Source organism: Bos indicus, chromosome 17, assembly GCF_029378745.1.
Source record: "Bos indicus isolate NIAB-ARS_2022 breed Sahiwal x Tharparkar chromosome 17, NIAB-ARS_B.indTharparkar_mat_pri_1.0, whole genome shotgun sequence".
NCBI classification, from domain to species: domain Eukaryota; kingdom Metazoa; phylum Chordata; class Mammalia; order Artiodactyla; family Bovidae; genus Bos; species Bos indicus.
Window position 1 is genome coordinate 18,467,355 of NC_091776.1, and position 15,506 is coordinate 18,482,860.

Below are 15,506 nucleotides of genomic sequence, written 5' to 3' on the forward strand. Positions count from 1 at the left end.
CATAATCAAAGACGATTTCTTACCAAATACAGTATTACACCATGGGATTTAATTGACTGAATTTTCAGAACAATTTTCTATTTTTTTAAAACCATTCTCAGAGTAAGAGGGAACAGTTAATATGTGAAAGAAATTAGAATTATATTTCTAACCACTAAAAAACCCTCATAAATGATTAATCAAAAAGATCTACATAATTTGGGATGGGACAGTAGCACATACTCAATTAATATGAGTATATTCACCCCTAAAAATTTCAACTGAACATATCTCAATATAAATCAGAGTTTAAAAACCCACTATAAACCTTATTTGAAAAATGATGCGTGTGTGTGTGCTCAGTCATCTCCACCTCTTTTGTAACACCATGGACTGTAGCCCACCAGCTCCTCTGTCCACAGCATTTTCCAGGCAAGGATACTAGAGTGGGTTGCTATTTCCTACTCCAGGGGATCTTCCCAACCCAGAGATCGAAGCCTGGTCTCTTCCATCTCCTGCACTGGCAGGCACATTCTTTACCACTAGTGCCACCTGAGAAATGTTTTATAGTAATACTGATTTCAATTTTTTTTGTCAAGGCAATTTAATTAAAATCTTATCTTGATATGAAAAATATCAGAAGTAAACTTTGAAAAATAAACAAGTTATACAAGTATGAACTTTTTATTCATAAACAAACAAACTAGCTGTACAAACCCTTGTAAACTTGGAGCACATTTCTTCAGCCTCTTTTATCAAATTGGCTTTTAGCATGTACTTTGCACACTTGGAGTTGATAAACCTGTCTGCTGTGTCCAAGGCCTGGGCCTCATCCATCCACCTTGCAGCTTCTTTAATATTCCCAGCATGCTAAAGTAAGAGGACACAAAAACAAAATAAACCTGTCAGTATGCTAATTTTACTACGCAGGTAATTTCTTTCCTGTTCATAAATAACTAAGACACAAATGCTTCCAAAGGTAACCTTCTATCTCTTACAACCCTAATCAACACAGATGCATACCATCTACTATAAGTTCTGATACCTTTCTGGCAATGTAGACTATGAGCTCTCTGACAGTAAAGATTTGTTTTAAAAATTTTGTCTACTGTTATAACCTCATTGGCTACACACTACAACAGTGCCTGGCATACAGTGAATACTGAAAAATAATGGCTGAATCAAAGAATCAAAACCTTTTAAGTGGGAACAACATAATTCAATGTAAAGGTCATAACAGGCAAAAGGATGGCCAAATTTCTACTCTAAGCTATCGTGGAAACATTACAATTCGGACCACTAGTGGGCATTCCATGACGATCCTCATTCTTAATTCATCTAACTAGTCCATCTGGCAAAGCCACAAAACTAATGAGCATTACCCTGGCATTTAAAAACTGCTTTAAAATGTTACTTAATTTCATTATTTTTTGGTACATAAATTATTGGTTTAGAACTTCTTCGCCAAGAGCTTCTATTATTTAATTTATATTAAAACTTTTAAAATGATACTAGAACATATGACTAGAGATTCTCAAGCAAGACACAGGAATTGAAGAAGAAGAGATAACATGTAGAATTCAGAGTAGAAATCTCCAGTTTCATTTTATTAAGATTACCAGATACTGATACATGATCATATTCAGATGTTAAGAGAAACAAACATTTCACAGCAAATTTAATTACTTTTGATTATCTTTGCTAGTTAAAATCAAGAAAATAACCAGATATGTGTGAATGCATGAGAACATATATTATGAACAATCATATATATGAATAACCATTGTGTATATTTGTATACACGTGTTGATGTATATATAGATGCAAATAATTGAGCAAATCAGCATGACCATGAAAAGTCTAAAAAGCAATCAGACTGAGAAAAACATTTGTTATTCCATGTGTGCTGAGCTATCCAATACATCATTTTTCTTAGAGCATTTAGAATGTAACATATGTTCTTAAAAATTTATGTCTCATTACCTCATAAGAAAAAAAGCAGAAAAGATTTTTACCTTATAGATTTTAGCTTTCACAAGAAAGAGTTCTATCAACGTGGGTGTACTTTCAATAGCGGTATTTATGTATTCCAGAGCAATAGATGGCTGACCAATTTTATCATAATGTTGTGCCAAGTAGTACTGGACCCAAAGTAACGTGGTTGGTGGTTCCTCTTTTCCATCATCTTTAAAGAGTGGGGGAGGAGGTAGAGAAAAATTAGTCATTATCTATATTAAAGAGACTAGCCACCTCAAAGTGGCTCTATCTTTATTAATAAGGAAAGTAGGTCAAATCGTGTTATTTATGCATCTAGTTATGAAACTAGCTCTAAATGTATAAGATCTTTGGACAGCACCACACTTTCTGCTCTGTATCATTACAGCTCCTAGCACAATGCCATGCTTATCATAAACATGGCAGATAAATGAGATCAAAGCTGTAACAAATTACCCAAAAAGAAAACTGGGGGGTGGGGGATAGAGACAACAAATTGTACTAGAACTATGGTCAGGATGTTATGTATGAGGGGGGAAAATAAGAATAAAGAGAAAATTTCCATTAATGTAGGGTTAAAAAAAAAAAAAGAAAAAAAGAAAGGCATGACTGCTTAACTGGGTCTCTAGCTAATGTACCAAACTATACAGAAATATAATTGTGATGTGGTTATTTTGAATTCTGCTGATAAGATTCTTAATATATCTTTATTTTGAATATGCAAAAATGCATACTTTGGGTTAAACTAAAAATTATACCAAAAAATGAGATAAGTAAAAATACTTATTCTGTATTTTAGTTCAGTTTTATTTTTATATACTCACAAGAAAATGTGTAAGTTAAATATACAACCCACACATTAAAAAATGCTTTTTAATACAAATTTCTAAAATCTAAAGAACTGTTATTTGCTTTCAAAGAAAGCAACAGATTGCTTATTTTTATCCTAGTAGAAGTAGGATGGCTCAGTGGACAAACAATAGGAGTGGAACTCACCAACTCCCGATCTGATAGATCTGCAACTAAAGTGCTGCATATTCTTGGGCATGTCATTGAACCTCTTCCACATTTGTAAAATATGTAGGAAAATGCTGATAATCAAAGGAACATCATGATGATTAACCAATGAAACCATGGTAACGCCTTCTAAAAAGTACTATTAAAATTCACCTGAGACCTAGAAACAGTGATCAACTCAATAGCAATAAGCACCCCAGGTCCCATATTGGGTTTTCCCACTGTAGGAAACAGGGCTCCTTGGGAAAAACAACCGATTACAGGTCTGCTATGGGCAAGTATACAAGATGAACTAGAATATTTCTTTATACAAAACTGCAAGGAAGCTATCAACTACTACCCTAGTATGTGAAGGTTGGAACCATTTGAAACTGCAATGATTTAAAACATCAAATATGTTTAAAGCCATGAATTCAAAATAATACCTTTATAACACCTTTGAAGGATGCTACTAATAGTCAATTCACTATTTTGAAATTCATTAGTTCAAACTGGTAAAGAACAAAAAAGTAGGACAGGCAAAGGTGAAAAAGCATTTATCTTGCTTTTTCTGTATAACCTGAAATGCTACATTAGCAGATATTAATATTACTAGTTTGTAATTTGTAACAGTTCATGTAACACATGAAATAAACACTTCATGCCTTCTGATCAAAGGACACACCACCACTTGTGGAATAATCTTGCTCATCTCTTTGTCTTTAAAACAAAATGAGGGAAAAAAAAAAAATTTCATCAAACCTGTAGACAGTCAGATCTGTCCATGTGAAGTTTCTGCAATGATGGAAATGTTGTAGATTTGCCCTGTCCAATATGGTAGGCATTAGATTTACAAAGCTATTGAGCAGCACGTGAATGTGACTACTGTGACTAATTAAATTTACTTAATTAAAAAAAATTTAATAGCCCCATGTGACTAATGGCTACCATACTAGACTACATAGCTCTATATTTAACTTACAATGTATAATAAATCCAGAGGACAGAGAAACAACTTGTTAAGCAACACCATATGGGTATATTCAGCAAAAATCAGACTACAGAAAAACTAAACACATACACACACACACACACACACACACACACAACTAATAAATAAATTGCAGGAAAAAAGAAAAAACAGAGGGGAAACTTACAGATTTATAAAATAAAGTTAAAGAGACATATCAACAAAACTCAAAGTAAAGATTTCATCTGGCTCTTCATTCAAATAAACTTCATAAACAAAGAGAAAAAATATTTTTAAGGTACCTGGAAATGTAAGCATGGACATTTCCCTTTGATATTAAGGAAGCATTAATGTTCAAGTATGGTGATGCTATTATGGTTGTGATCTTTAGAATACTGAAATATACATGGATGAAATGATGTGATTTGGGGGATTTGTTTTCTAATAACAAGGGAGTAGAGGAATACCAGTAAGAAATATAGATGAAATAAGGTTGCCCATGAGGTAAAAATTACTGAAGTTGAGTGGTGGGTAAATGGAGGGTCATTATATTATTACATGTAGTTTTGGAGATGTTTTAAGTTCAACATAAAATTTTCAATAAGCTACTGTTATCATCTTCTTATCAAATATTTTCACATAATATACATATTAATGCATCTTAAAGGGAAAAATGTTTAAATATACTAAGCTTATTGACCAAATAATGAACAATACTAACCTTCTGATCAAGAATTTCATAATATAGTAAGATTTTTAAGACTTTTTTAAAACATAAAACTTGAGCACTTACCATTGGGGTTAAATAACCGGCAGCTTTTTAGAGAGGTTTCATAACCTACTACTAATTCTTCTATGATTGCCACCTACAGTACAAACACACAAGCACACTTTAGTAAAAAAAAGAAAAAAGAAAAATTATTATATAGTTACTATGCTTGTGCAAAGCATGTTATTTACTATTAGAGGGCTAAATAAATATTCCAATTCCCTCTCTCTTCTGATTCCACCCCCGGTCTCTCACATACATACCTTTTAACCTATGGATAAAAATTTAAGACTATACACTTTTGAAGGTGTGTTTTAAGGCAAAACTTACAGGATGGACAAAAAGAGGTAATGTTATGGATTATTTTTTTAATCTTGGTTCATTTTTATCTTAATTTACATAAATAATACCCACAGTTAATATCTGCACTTCAGAAATCAAGAATTAAATACTATGTGAAAAGAGAAATTCCACCAATAGATGACAGCATCAAGTCTCAATTTCATCATCCAGGGGAAACCATCAATAAAACAGAAGCATGGAATAGTAGGTGGGTTTCTGAGATCTAGGAGAGTGAGTGGCTGTCCCAGTTCTGGTTTCTCGTGAGTCATGACTATACTACTGACTCCTGGCTTTGTAAGAGATCTGTGAATACTTTTAATTTATAATCCCCTTCTTTGCTTAATCCATCTATAATGAATTTATTACTATAGAAGCTCTCTTAAATGACCTCAACTTAACTGACTCAACATATTAATACCAGCTCTCTCCATTATCTCAAAAAACTGTGGTCACAGCTAGGCTATTCTGAAACATTCATGTTCTTCTGCTCCCATAAAGTGAGCTACATGTTTACGAAGAGTTTTGTTTTCCCAAGCCTGTTTGAATTAGTTGCATTCATTATCATCACTGCAGAGTTTAATCCAATATTACATAAACTTAAGAAATGAGAACAAAAGAAAGAACTGTTTCTGTAAGTTGAATGAATACTGTGTGTGGAAAGACTCAAAAGATAAATTAGGTTGTTTTCTTTTCACCAATCTAGGTTTAAATAAGACAACCATAAAGGGAGAAGTCATAATAATATATATGATTCTACAATCAAGACTGCTTCACAAGCATCACGTTCTCACTCTGCCCAAACCAGAAGAAAAACATTTTATTAATGTGATTTAAGCAAGGAAAAAAAAAGAAAAGTGAAACAGTTGTCAATAAAGCCCATATCCTAGACCTCTCAAGAAAAGACTGGCAAATAAGCACCCTTTCTGTGCACTGGCTTCCCCGGTAGCTCAGTTGGTAAAGAATCCATCTGCAATGCAGGAGACCTGGGTTTGATCCCTGGGTTGAGAAGATCCCCTGGAGAAGGGAAGGCTGCCCACTCCAGTATTCTGGCCCGGAGAATTCCATGGACTGTATAGCCCATGGGGTGGCAGTCGGACACCACTGACCGGCTGACTTTCACTTATGACTTAGACTGTGCTTTAAGTGTTTAGTATGTTTAATCTGTTCCATCTTTGAAGTGTTTTTGTTTTTGTTTTTTTAATCCAGCCAACATGTCTTGTTGTCACTGCACTTAAAATAATCTAAATTAAGATTAAAACACACTTAAACAAGCATTTGAATACTGTATTCATAGCTGAAAGAACAAACTGACTTACTGGGACATTAAACAAATTCTTCTGACAGAATTTTTTTTCTACTAACTAAAAAGGATAAAGATTACTAAGCTAAAACTTAGTTTAGTTTAAAAACAAAAAATTACTTCTGGCTTTCACCCTGAGGAGGGAATAGAGACAATATTGAAGAAATCACTACTGTACCAACTTTTCATACCTGCACTGATTTATTAAAAAGTACAGACCAGAAACAAAAGATAGAAAACAAACAGGTGGTAAATTATTCAGCTAAAGAGAGAAGACAATGAAAAGGAAATAAACAGAAAGCATTTAAAGTCTAAGGGCTAGGAAGACTGTTAGCAGATTCACAAAGTGTGTACTACCTGCATGGGTAATCAAAAACCAATTATCCAAACACCAAGCAAAGAAATCATAGTCAAAAAATAAAACAACCAATGTATTTTGCTTTACCTTTTCTTTATCTTTGTATAACGACCTCAAAGTATTGAAGACTGGTGGACAACCCTTGCTGAAGTTCATCCTTAGGAACTTATCCAAACATTCTTTAAACTTCTCACCTTGGAAGAAAAAAATCTTGTTGACTTAAACATTTACCCAAACAACTCTAACACGGCATACCTTAAAATCTTAATATGCATACTCATATATTTAAAACCGAGGGCAGATATTGTATACCATAATATAATTTCCATTCCTTTGCAATTATTCTCACTTACCAGATAAAAAGTTTAATGGCAGCCTTCTTGGCACTAATCCCCTGGGATATTTAGTCCAGGCCTCCTCATAAATTTTTAGTCGTTCTAACATATTAGCTGCAGACCAAAAAAAATTTTTTCCTTATGTAATTATACATTTTGCTAGAAAATTACAAATTTCTGAAAATATATAAAAATTACCATATTAAACAGAAAATTTGAACATGGGGAAAAATTATCATAATGTAACCACCTAAATATACCAACCATCATTTTAGAATAATTCCTTCTAAAATTTCCACATTTTAACCCACAGTTACATAAAATACATGATTTTCCTTATCCTGTTCTGCTTTAGGTGGCCTTTCAAATTCTGATTCCTTTACTTAGTTCTAAGAAAGGCTCGGTTATTATGTTTCCATAATGGCTTTTCTAATGTTCTCTTCAGCCTCTTCTCTAACATCTTTCCTTTATTTTGGAACTTTGATTTATTACCTATCCTCTATCTTGATTTTTTCATATTTCTTTTATATTTTCTTTTACTTTCAGGTGAGAACTTTCCTTGTTCAATCAGTCTTCCACTTCACTAATTTTCCTCAGGTATGGCCTCTCATATTTAATCTATAAAAACTTTAAGTCCCATCAGTAAGTAGGTTTTGTCATCTCCCAGATTCCATTAGGTCCTTTCTCATAACTGTCCGTATTTCCCCACCTCTCTTCATCATGCACTCTTCTGTGCTCTCTACTCTGCCTTTCACCCGCACTCTTATTTCCATGCTAGTGTTACTACAGAGAATGGCCACTGTTACAAGGTTTCTCTCACATTTATCAATGTACCAGGAATAGTTCACTATCAGTTGTGTAGGAAATTTTGCTTCAAATTGTATCATCCTGGATAAGACTCTTGCCTTTTTGTAGACAGCATGTTTCTGGGACTTGTCCTCACAAGTGGGTCCCATTCATGCGAGAGAATGGTTGGGGGGAAGAGTCTCTGGACCAAGTTTATTTGCGTTCTTCTTCTCACATAGGAAACAGTGCTTCCCTTTCAGCTTGGCGACATTCACTTGCCCTAGCAGGCCACACTCTGCTATAGCCACAGGTTACCACAGAGTTACGCTTCCTTCTTTCCTTTAGGGAAACAGTTCCATTTCTATAAGTTAGCATTTTCCTTTCATATTTCTGACACTGCTATTCATTTGTGAATTTTTAAAACTTGTTTCCAAAACTCTTTTTACAACTATTTCTATGAATTTGTAGTAGAAGAGAGGTTTCAGAAAAACACCTCGCCTGCCATATTAAATGGAAGTTCACAAATGTACTTTTGTATTCAGATTTTGAACCAATTCTTAACCAGTTTTTCTAGTCAGCATTTTCAATGAATTAACACAATGTAAGTTAACAAAAGAAGCAATTAAAGCTTATAAAGTAAATTTTAATCAGTGTTACCTGGCTTAAGTGCCTTTTCCAAGCCTTTGTAATAGGCCCAGTTTTCAGGATTTCTCTCTTGCAATCCTCTGTAAACATCAGCTGCATCTTCCAAACGACATAATTGCAACAGAAGTTCCCCTGATTTAAAAAAAAAAATTGAGTTAACTAAGTATGTTTAACTTTTCCTTAGACTTTCTCTTAAAACCTCTTCAATATTGGGAAGTGGGTTCTCAACTCCCTTCAATAAGACTATTTACAATGTTACAGTATTGTCTCTCCTTTTTTAAAAAGTTCATAAGTAGAAATGTTATCCTCTTCACATCCTCAATTTATTCAGGTATATGTCTAATTCCAGGCTACTTTCTCAAATTGACTGAACACAGTCACTAAGCCATCATCTACTCAGTTACTCCTGACAACATACAGACAATTTGAAAATCTAAACTAATGGCCAGTCCATTACCCTAACCTTGTGATGTTTTAACCAGCTACGAAAAGATTCTGCTCTAGCAGCCCAAATCATGGCCACATTGTCTCTCTTCCAACTAATGAGTATACTCTCTTTTTCATCTACCAACTACGTATCCTGCTTTAAGCTTAACCATCTTGACTTTCTTCCTGTCTCACCAATCCTACCCTTCAATCTTAGAGAAAAACTGTTCCTGTTTCTTCAGGCCTTTCAGCAACCTTTAAAAAGACACTGCTTGTCTTCCCTGGGCTGTATGACCAATCTCATCCGTGAATGACATTAGCAGCCGCAAATATGGTAACTAATCTCAAAACCTAGGCTCCCTGGTTTACCAGTTTTAAGGTCTGTATGATCCCAACTATTCGCTTGCTGCACACCTTCTCATAAAAGAAGCTGCCAGATGAAGGCACTGGGGCACTGGTTTCACTAGAAGCATATTAGCTCCAAACTCACCTAAGCCTCAAACACTGCTCAAGAATCCTTTTCCCTACTTTAATGAGCTCCCATTCACCAAAGGTATTATTTTCAAGCCAAGAATGCATTCTTGCACCCCTTTTTATTATCAGGTAATAAAAATGAACACTTATTGAGTGTGAAAATGACTTTTCAAATGTTTCACATGCATTAACTAATTCAATTCTCAAAGCTCCATGAGATAGGCTACTATTATCTGTGTCATTTTAAAACAAAGAAAATCAGTAAATGCTCCAAGGGTCTCTCAGACAAAGTCAATTGTTAACGAGTCAGGATGTGAACCCAAGCAATTTGGCTAAAGTAACCCATATTCTTAATGTCTCTATCCTGAGTGGTTCTTACCAGGTGCATTTTTGTCATCCAGGAGACATTTAGCAATACCAGAGGCATTTTCAGTGTCACAACAGGGAAGCGGGTGCTACGGTATCTGATATAAGCTACCGATACTGCTAAATATTATGCAACATACAGGAGACTTCAATCTCCAACATCTCAGTCCCAAAATGTCAACAACACCAAAGTTAACAGTCTGCTCTACACTGACGAAAAGACTGCTTTACTAAAAACATAAATAATATCCTGTAACCTTTCTCCCATATGCCACACCCATCCATATTTCCTTCTCATAATCTTTACCCACCTTCTCCTTGTAGAAGGAACTGATTGCATAACAATTAACAATGAAATTTTCTGCCTAACTATGCCAACCACTCACTCCAGGAAATTCCTAAATTATCCTGACCACCTATCACTAACATCAATGCCTTTGTTACTGGAATGCCCAATGATTGATGATTCTACTTTTAGTTGTTCCCTTCTATTCTCTTTATATTCCCTGTCCCCACCACCTGATTCACCATAGATATTCAAAACATATTTTGTGGAATGAACTGATAGCTGTTTCCTATTTCACTGGGAAAATGAAAGCAAGATAAACTTCCAAATTATCCACCACACTGACACACCTACTTGCCCATACACTCCATCATCTCTAATTACTGTGGATGAACTATTCATGTTGTTCTCTAAGGCTAATCCTTCAATTTATCCACTAGATCACATCCCCTCTACTGTATCAAATATTCCATCTCATTATCCGGTGAGCACAATAAATACAATCTGCAAAAATCTTTTGATTCTGCAACCCTTCCACCCATCACTACCCTGGATGTGCTTCCTATACAGCAAAACTACTTGGTTGAGTCATTTATGCAAGCTATCCCTCAACTCCTCTACTAAAATCTCATTGAAATCTACTTGACCTGTTTGGGGTTTTACTACCCTCCTTCCAAATGTTCAGAAAGTCCTTTTGGTAAGGTCATCAGTAACTTCCAAATTGCTAAAATCCATAGGTCAATTCTGAGTCCTCAGCTTGATCTGTCATTCTTCCTCACTAATAAAAGTTATCAAAAGAGTAAAATAAAACAATGTACTTAAGAGTATTTGGAACAATGTCATGTATTTCCACAAAGAAACTGAAGCCCAACCTTGCCCCTCATCATATAGCTGGCTGGTAGACAATGAAGGAACTGAAACTGGTTTTTTAATCTCATCATCTTTCCAATTAGTCAGAAATCTACTCCTTTATAACTAATAGACTGCTCAGGAATGATCAAATCATGTGAAAGTGGCTGTCTTGGATCTAGAGTTCACAAATGAGTTCCAGGCGCCTTGGACTTCCATTTTTTTTCTTGCCAGTAGCATTATTCTCTGCTGAAAAGTTCATCACAGAAGAATAATGGCTAAGTCCACTCTGCACACAGACACCGCACTTCTCCAGTGTTCAACTTCAAAGGCAGTGAGAAATTTGAAACCAACAAACTTCAGCTGCCTGGTCTAACAAAGGCAAAGCAGCATTTCAGAAGGCAAGTCTTAGAAAGTACTCAATTACTTGTTCTTCTTCTTTTGTTTTCCATTATCAGTTCCTGAACTTTTACAACTACAAAGACTCCTTTTTCACAGCCCTCTAATAAATGGTAACACTGGAGATCTTTATTTAAGGATCTACCCATCCTCCTATCATAATCCACACATACAAACCTGAGTTTCTAGTTCATGTTTTCTGTATTCAGAAAGATATTCAGGTAAACCATACAGAAGCCATAAGTATACTGCATACCCATAAGCACTTCAGTGAAGTCTGATTTATCAACATATATTACTGACAATAAAGAAGTCTGTTGTACACATTCAGTTTTGCTAATAAGCAGTTTCTTAGAAACTTAATCTTATCTTTCAAAATTGAGCAAACTGCCTCCTATATTTTAATCAAACTGTAATATTTTCAGATCAGACACTTAAATAAACAATACTGCACTGAGTTACTTCATTCAACAATTTATTGTTCACCATTATTTTTTCCTATAACAACATCTACTGTTTAAATGTTTTTCCTACATTACAAATTATCTGAAGTGCATGAATAAGAAATAGATTTTGTCATCAAAGAGCTATATTATATGCAATGATTTTTCAGGCTTGTTTTCTGTCATAGTTAAATATCAGAATAAATTGCACTCTTAAAAAAAAAATACCTTTGGTTTCTTCTACAGCAAGTTTATCACAAATCTGCTTTTCATAGGTACAAAGATGTTCCAGAGCTTCTCTATAGAGACCTGCTTCACGAAGAACTTGATTCTGATATAAAAGGAGTTCACTATATTCATAATCCACTTTATCAGGGGATGTCTACATATGGATACAAGGAATACTAACAGTGAGAATTTTATTTTCATATTACAAAACTTTTCACACTTAAATACATACAAGCAGTCAAAGGATAATATACGGTTGATAAAACTCATTTTTAAAAATTCCTAAATATCTCTCTAGGAAGCAACTAAAACTGACAATATTAACTTAAAACCCACTGAATAAAATAAGAATCCATAAGTCCTTACATATAATAAATAAATAGGGGAGAAAGGAAAGCTTACTAAAAGTAGAATGTCAAATAAATCTAGAAGGAATAAGAAAAATCACCATTTTGCCACTATCATAGGAATGGCTTATCCAAGGACGAATCATAATCAAGGAATTTCGCTAAAACTAGTGGTGAAAGTCTGATGAGGAAGAGACTACTCATAAAGCCTCACATTATTTATTAAATACAAAAAATAACTGGTTTATAGTGAAGAAACCTGACAGTCACCACCTTAACCAAGAAACCAAACGGATCAGACACCACATGGCTTTTAATGTGGTGAGCGGAGAAGGGCTCAACATCACTTCTGCAGTCTTCTGCCAAAAATACATAACAGTGTCAATACTGAGGAAACATCAAAGAAGTCCAAACTGATGAATATCCTACAAAAGCACTTCCATGACTCTTCAAAACACCAATGTCATGAAATAAAAGAAAGCCTTCGAAACTTCCAGATTAAAAGGGACTATAGGAAAATGATAATTAAATGTGAGGTATGATTCTAAATTGAATCATGGAAATGAAAAAAAAAAGAAAAAATCCTAGAAAGGATATAAATAGGCCAGTTAGTAAATATTGAATATCGGTTGTGGATTAGATAGTAACAGTCTATCAATGTTAAATTTCCTAATTTTTTGATAATTTATACAATACTATCTATAAGAGTTAACAACTATAGAGATTCTTAGGAAATACCACACAAAAGCATTTTAGGAGTAAAAGAGCATGGTGTCTACAATTACTCTTGAATGTTTTAGGAAAAAATAGCTAAGTACATACAGAGACTATAAACTAAATGTATCAAATATTAACAATTACTTAATGTGAGTGAACTTCTATTATGTTCTTTGTTCTATTCTTGCAACTGTTCTATAAGTTTGAAACTATTTCAAATAAAAAGTCAGTAAATCTGTATACACTTCTCTGTTTTAGTTATACTAAGAATCAGACCTAGTTTACTAGGTCTAACTTCTGGTTGTTACCTGCTGTGTTTTCCTAAATTCTTCTAAAATCTTTGCTGCCATTTCATAGTCTTCTAATAAATGGTAAGCAATAGCATAACCAATCCATGATGCTCTCTGTGCAGGTCGAAGTTGAAGTAACTGATACCTCGTTTCCTTTAAGGGAAAAAAGAACACTTTTTCTTAGGTTTACAAAAAAAGTAAATGCTCCTTGAAGATCATATTAACTCACAACAGTAACACAATGATGGAAATGATAATAAAAAATAGTTTTAAACATCCATATTGTGTAGCTTTATGGAAGCATAAAAGTATTTAATAAGCACAGTGAAGCTTCCAAGATAATCTTAGAAATAATTTTTCTAAAAGTTAAGACATGGTACCCTTTATTACTTACTCATCTACTTACTCTGAGAAGAAAGAATGGAAAAGATAGTCCAAAGGTAAAAAGTTTTTTATAAATGCAGTGCCCAACTACTGAGTTAAGATCTTCAGAAAGCAACTCAGTAGGCACTTCATGGAAGAAAAAAAAAGAGGAACTAAATAAATCTGATTTAATAGACTGATTTTTTTTTTTTTTTTTTGGCTGGGCCATGCGGCAGGCAGAGATCTTAGTTCCCATGCCAAGGATTGAACCCATGACCTCTACAGTGGAAGTGTGGTTTCATAACCACTGGACCACCAGGGAAGTCCCTTAATAGACTGATTTTTAAGGGTTACAATATAGCTATAGTGGTGATCATTTTGCAATGTATAAAAATATCAAAACACTATGTTGTGCACCAAGAACTAATATGGCAGTTAAGGGCAGCTAAACTTCAAAAAAAAAGGCCAAATAACCAACTAACGAAACTCACAGAAGAAGAAATCAGATTTGTGGTTACCAGAGGTGGGAAGGGGGCAGGATGGTGTACTGCATGAAGGTGATAAAAAGGTACACACATCCAATTCCAAGACAAAATTAAGTTCTAGGGATGCAATGTACAAAATGATTAGTATAATTAACATTTCTGTAGGCTATATGTAAAAACTGTTATGAAAGTAAACCTTAGGAGTTCTCATCATCAGGAAAAAATATAATTTTTTTTCTTTTTGTATTATTTTATATCTATATAACATGATGCATGTTCACTAAACTTGTGGTAACATTTCATGATGTAAATCAAATCATTATGATGTACACCTAAAATGTATGCAATACTGTACATTAATTGTATTTGAGTAAACCTGGAAGGAAAAAAATCTCCCCTCACCAATGTAGCTACAAAAACAGAATGTTAGTCTCTATGGAGGTAAAAAGAAGAAATGTGTGTGTGTGTGTTAATTTTTTACTAAATTAACTCAATCTTGTACAGTAATCCAACTGTGCTTCACAGTAAAGTAACTTTTAAATCTGCTTACTCCAGTTACAAACACAACCACTACTGGAGGAAGGAGGCAAATTCAATTAATTTTTTTTAATGGAAAATTTTTTATCAAAAAGTACTCAAAAAAGTTTTAAATACGTTAACAATATTTCCTCATTAGAATAAAAAAAATTCTCTACTTACCCTGTAACCCTCAAGATCTCGCATTTGAATTTGTAATAAAGAAAGGTCCCTTAAGATTTGAAGATTGTCTTTATCCCATTTTAGCGCATTTCTGTAACACTTAATGGCTTCATCATATTTCTTGTCTGACCTCTGGAGAAGGCCATAAACATGCCAACCTAAAGGATTTAGTTAAGGATACAACCTACAAGTCAAGAAATAATATTCCAATAATGTTCTCCAGGAAACTCAGAAAGTTTCAGCTGTTTATAAAATTACAAGCTTAAAAAAGAGATGGAGAAGGCGATGGCACCCCATTTCTGTACTCTTGCCTGGAAAATCCCATGGATGGAGGAGCCTGGTAGGCTGCAGTCCATGGGGTCGCGAAGAGTCGGACACGACTGAGCGACTTCCCTTTCACTTTTCCCTTTCATGCATTGGAGAAGGAAATGCCAACCCACTCCAGTGTTCTTGCCTGGAGAATCCCAGGGAGGGGGGAGCCTGGTAGGCTGCCGTCTATGGGGTCGCACAGAGTCGGACACAACTGAAGTGACTTAGCAGTAGCAAAAAAGAGAAAGAATATAAAATAGTAGTAGCTTGATAACAATGGAAAACAATACAGCTTCTCAAGACAAAGAAAACAGGTCTAGCCTGCCTTATTTTAAATAAGTTAACTTAAT

General features: G+C 34.4%; 1 protein-coding gene across 3 annotated transcripts in view; it reads right to left on the reverse strand.

The window, feature by feature from the left end:
• NAA15 (N-alpha-acetyltransferase 15, NatA auxiliary subunit) overlaps positions 1-15,506 on the reverse strand; it is a 72,513-nt gene that overhangs the window by 23,220 nt on the left and 33,787 nt on the right. For 2 of the 3 annotated variants that reach the window (XM_019977213.2, XM_019977212.2), the window contains exons 4-12: positions 14,848-15,005; positions 13,319-13,453; positions 11,947-12,100; positions 8,488-8,607; positions 7,063-7,158; positions 6,797-6,903; positions 4,734-4,806; positions 1,995-2,164; positions 697-849 (exon numbers count right to left, since the gene is read on the reverse strand). In XM_019977213.2, coding sequence (XP_019832772.1) covers positions 697-849; positions 1,995-2,164; positions 4,734-4,806; positions 6,797-6,903; positions 7,063-7,158; positions 8,488-8,607; positions 11,947-12,100; positions 13,319-13,453; positions 14,848-15,005 — 1,166 coding nt within the window. The other variant, XM_070769090.1, reaches the window with a different exon arrangement.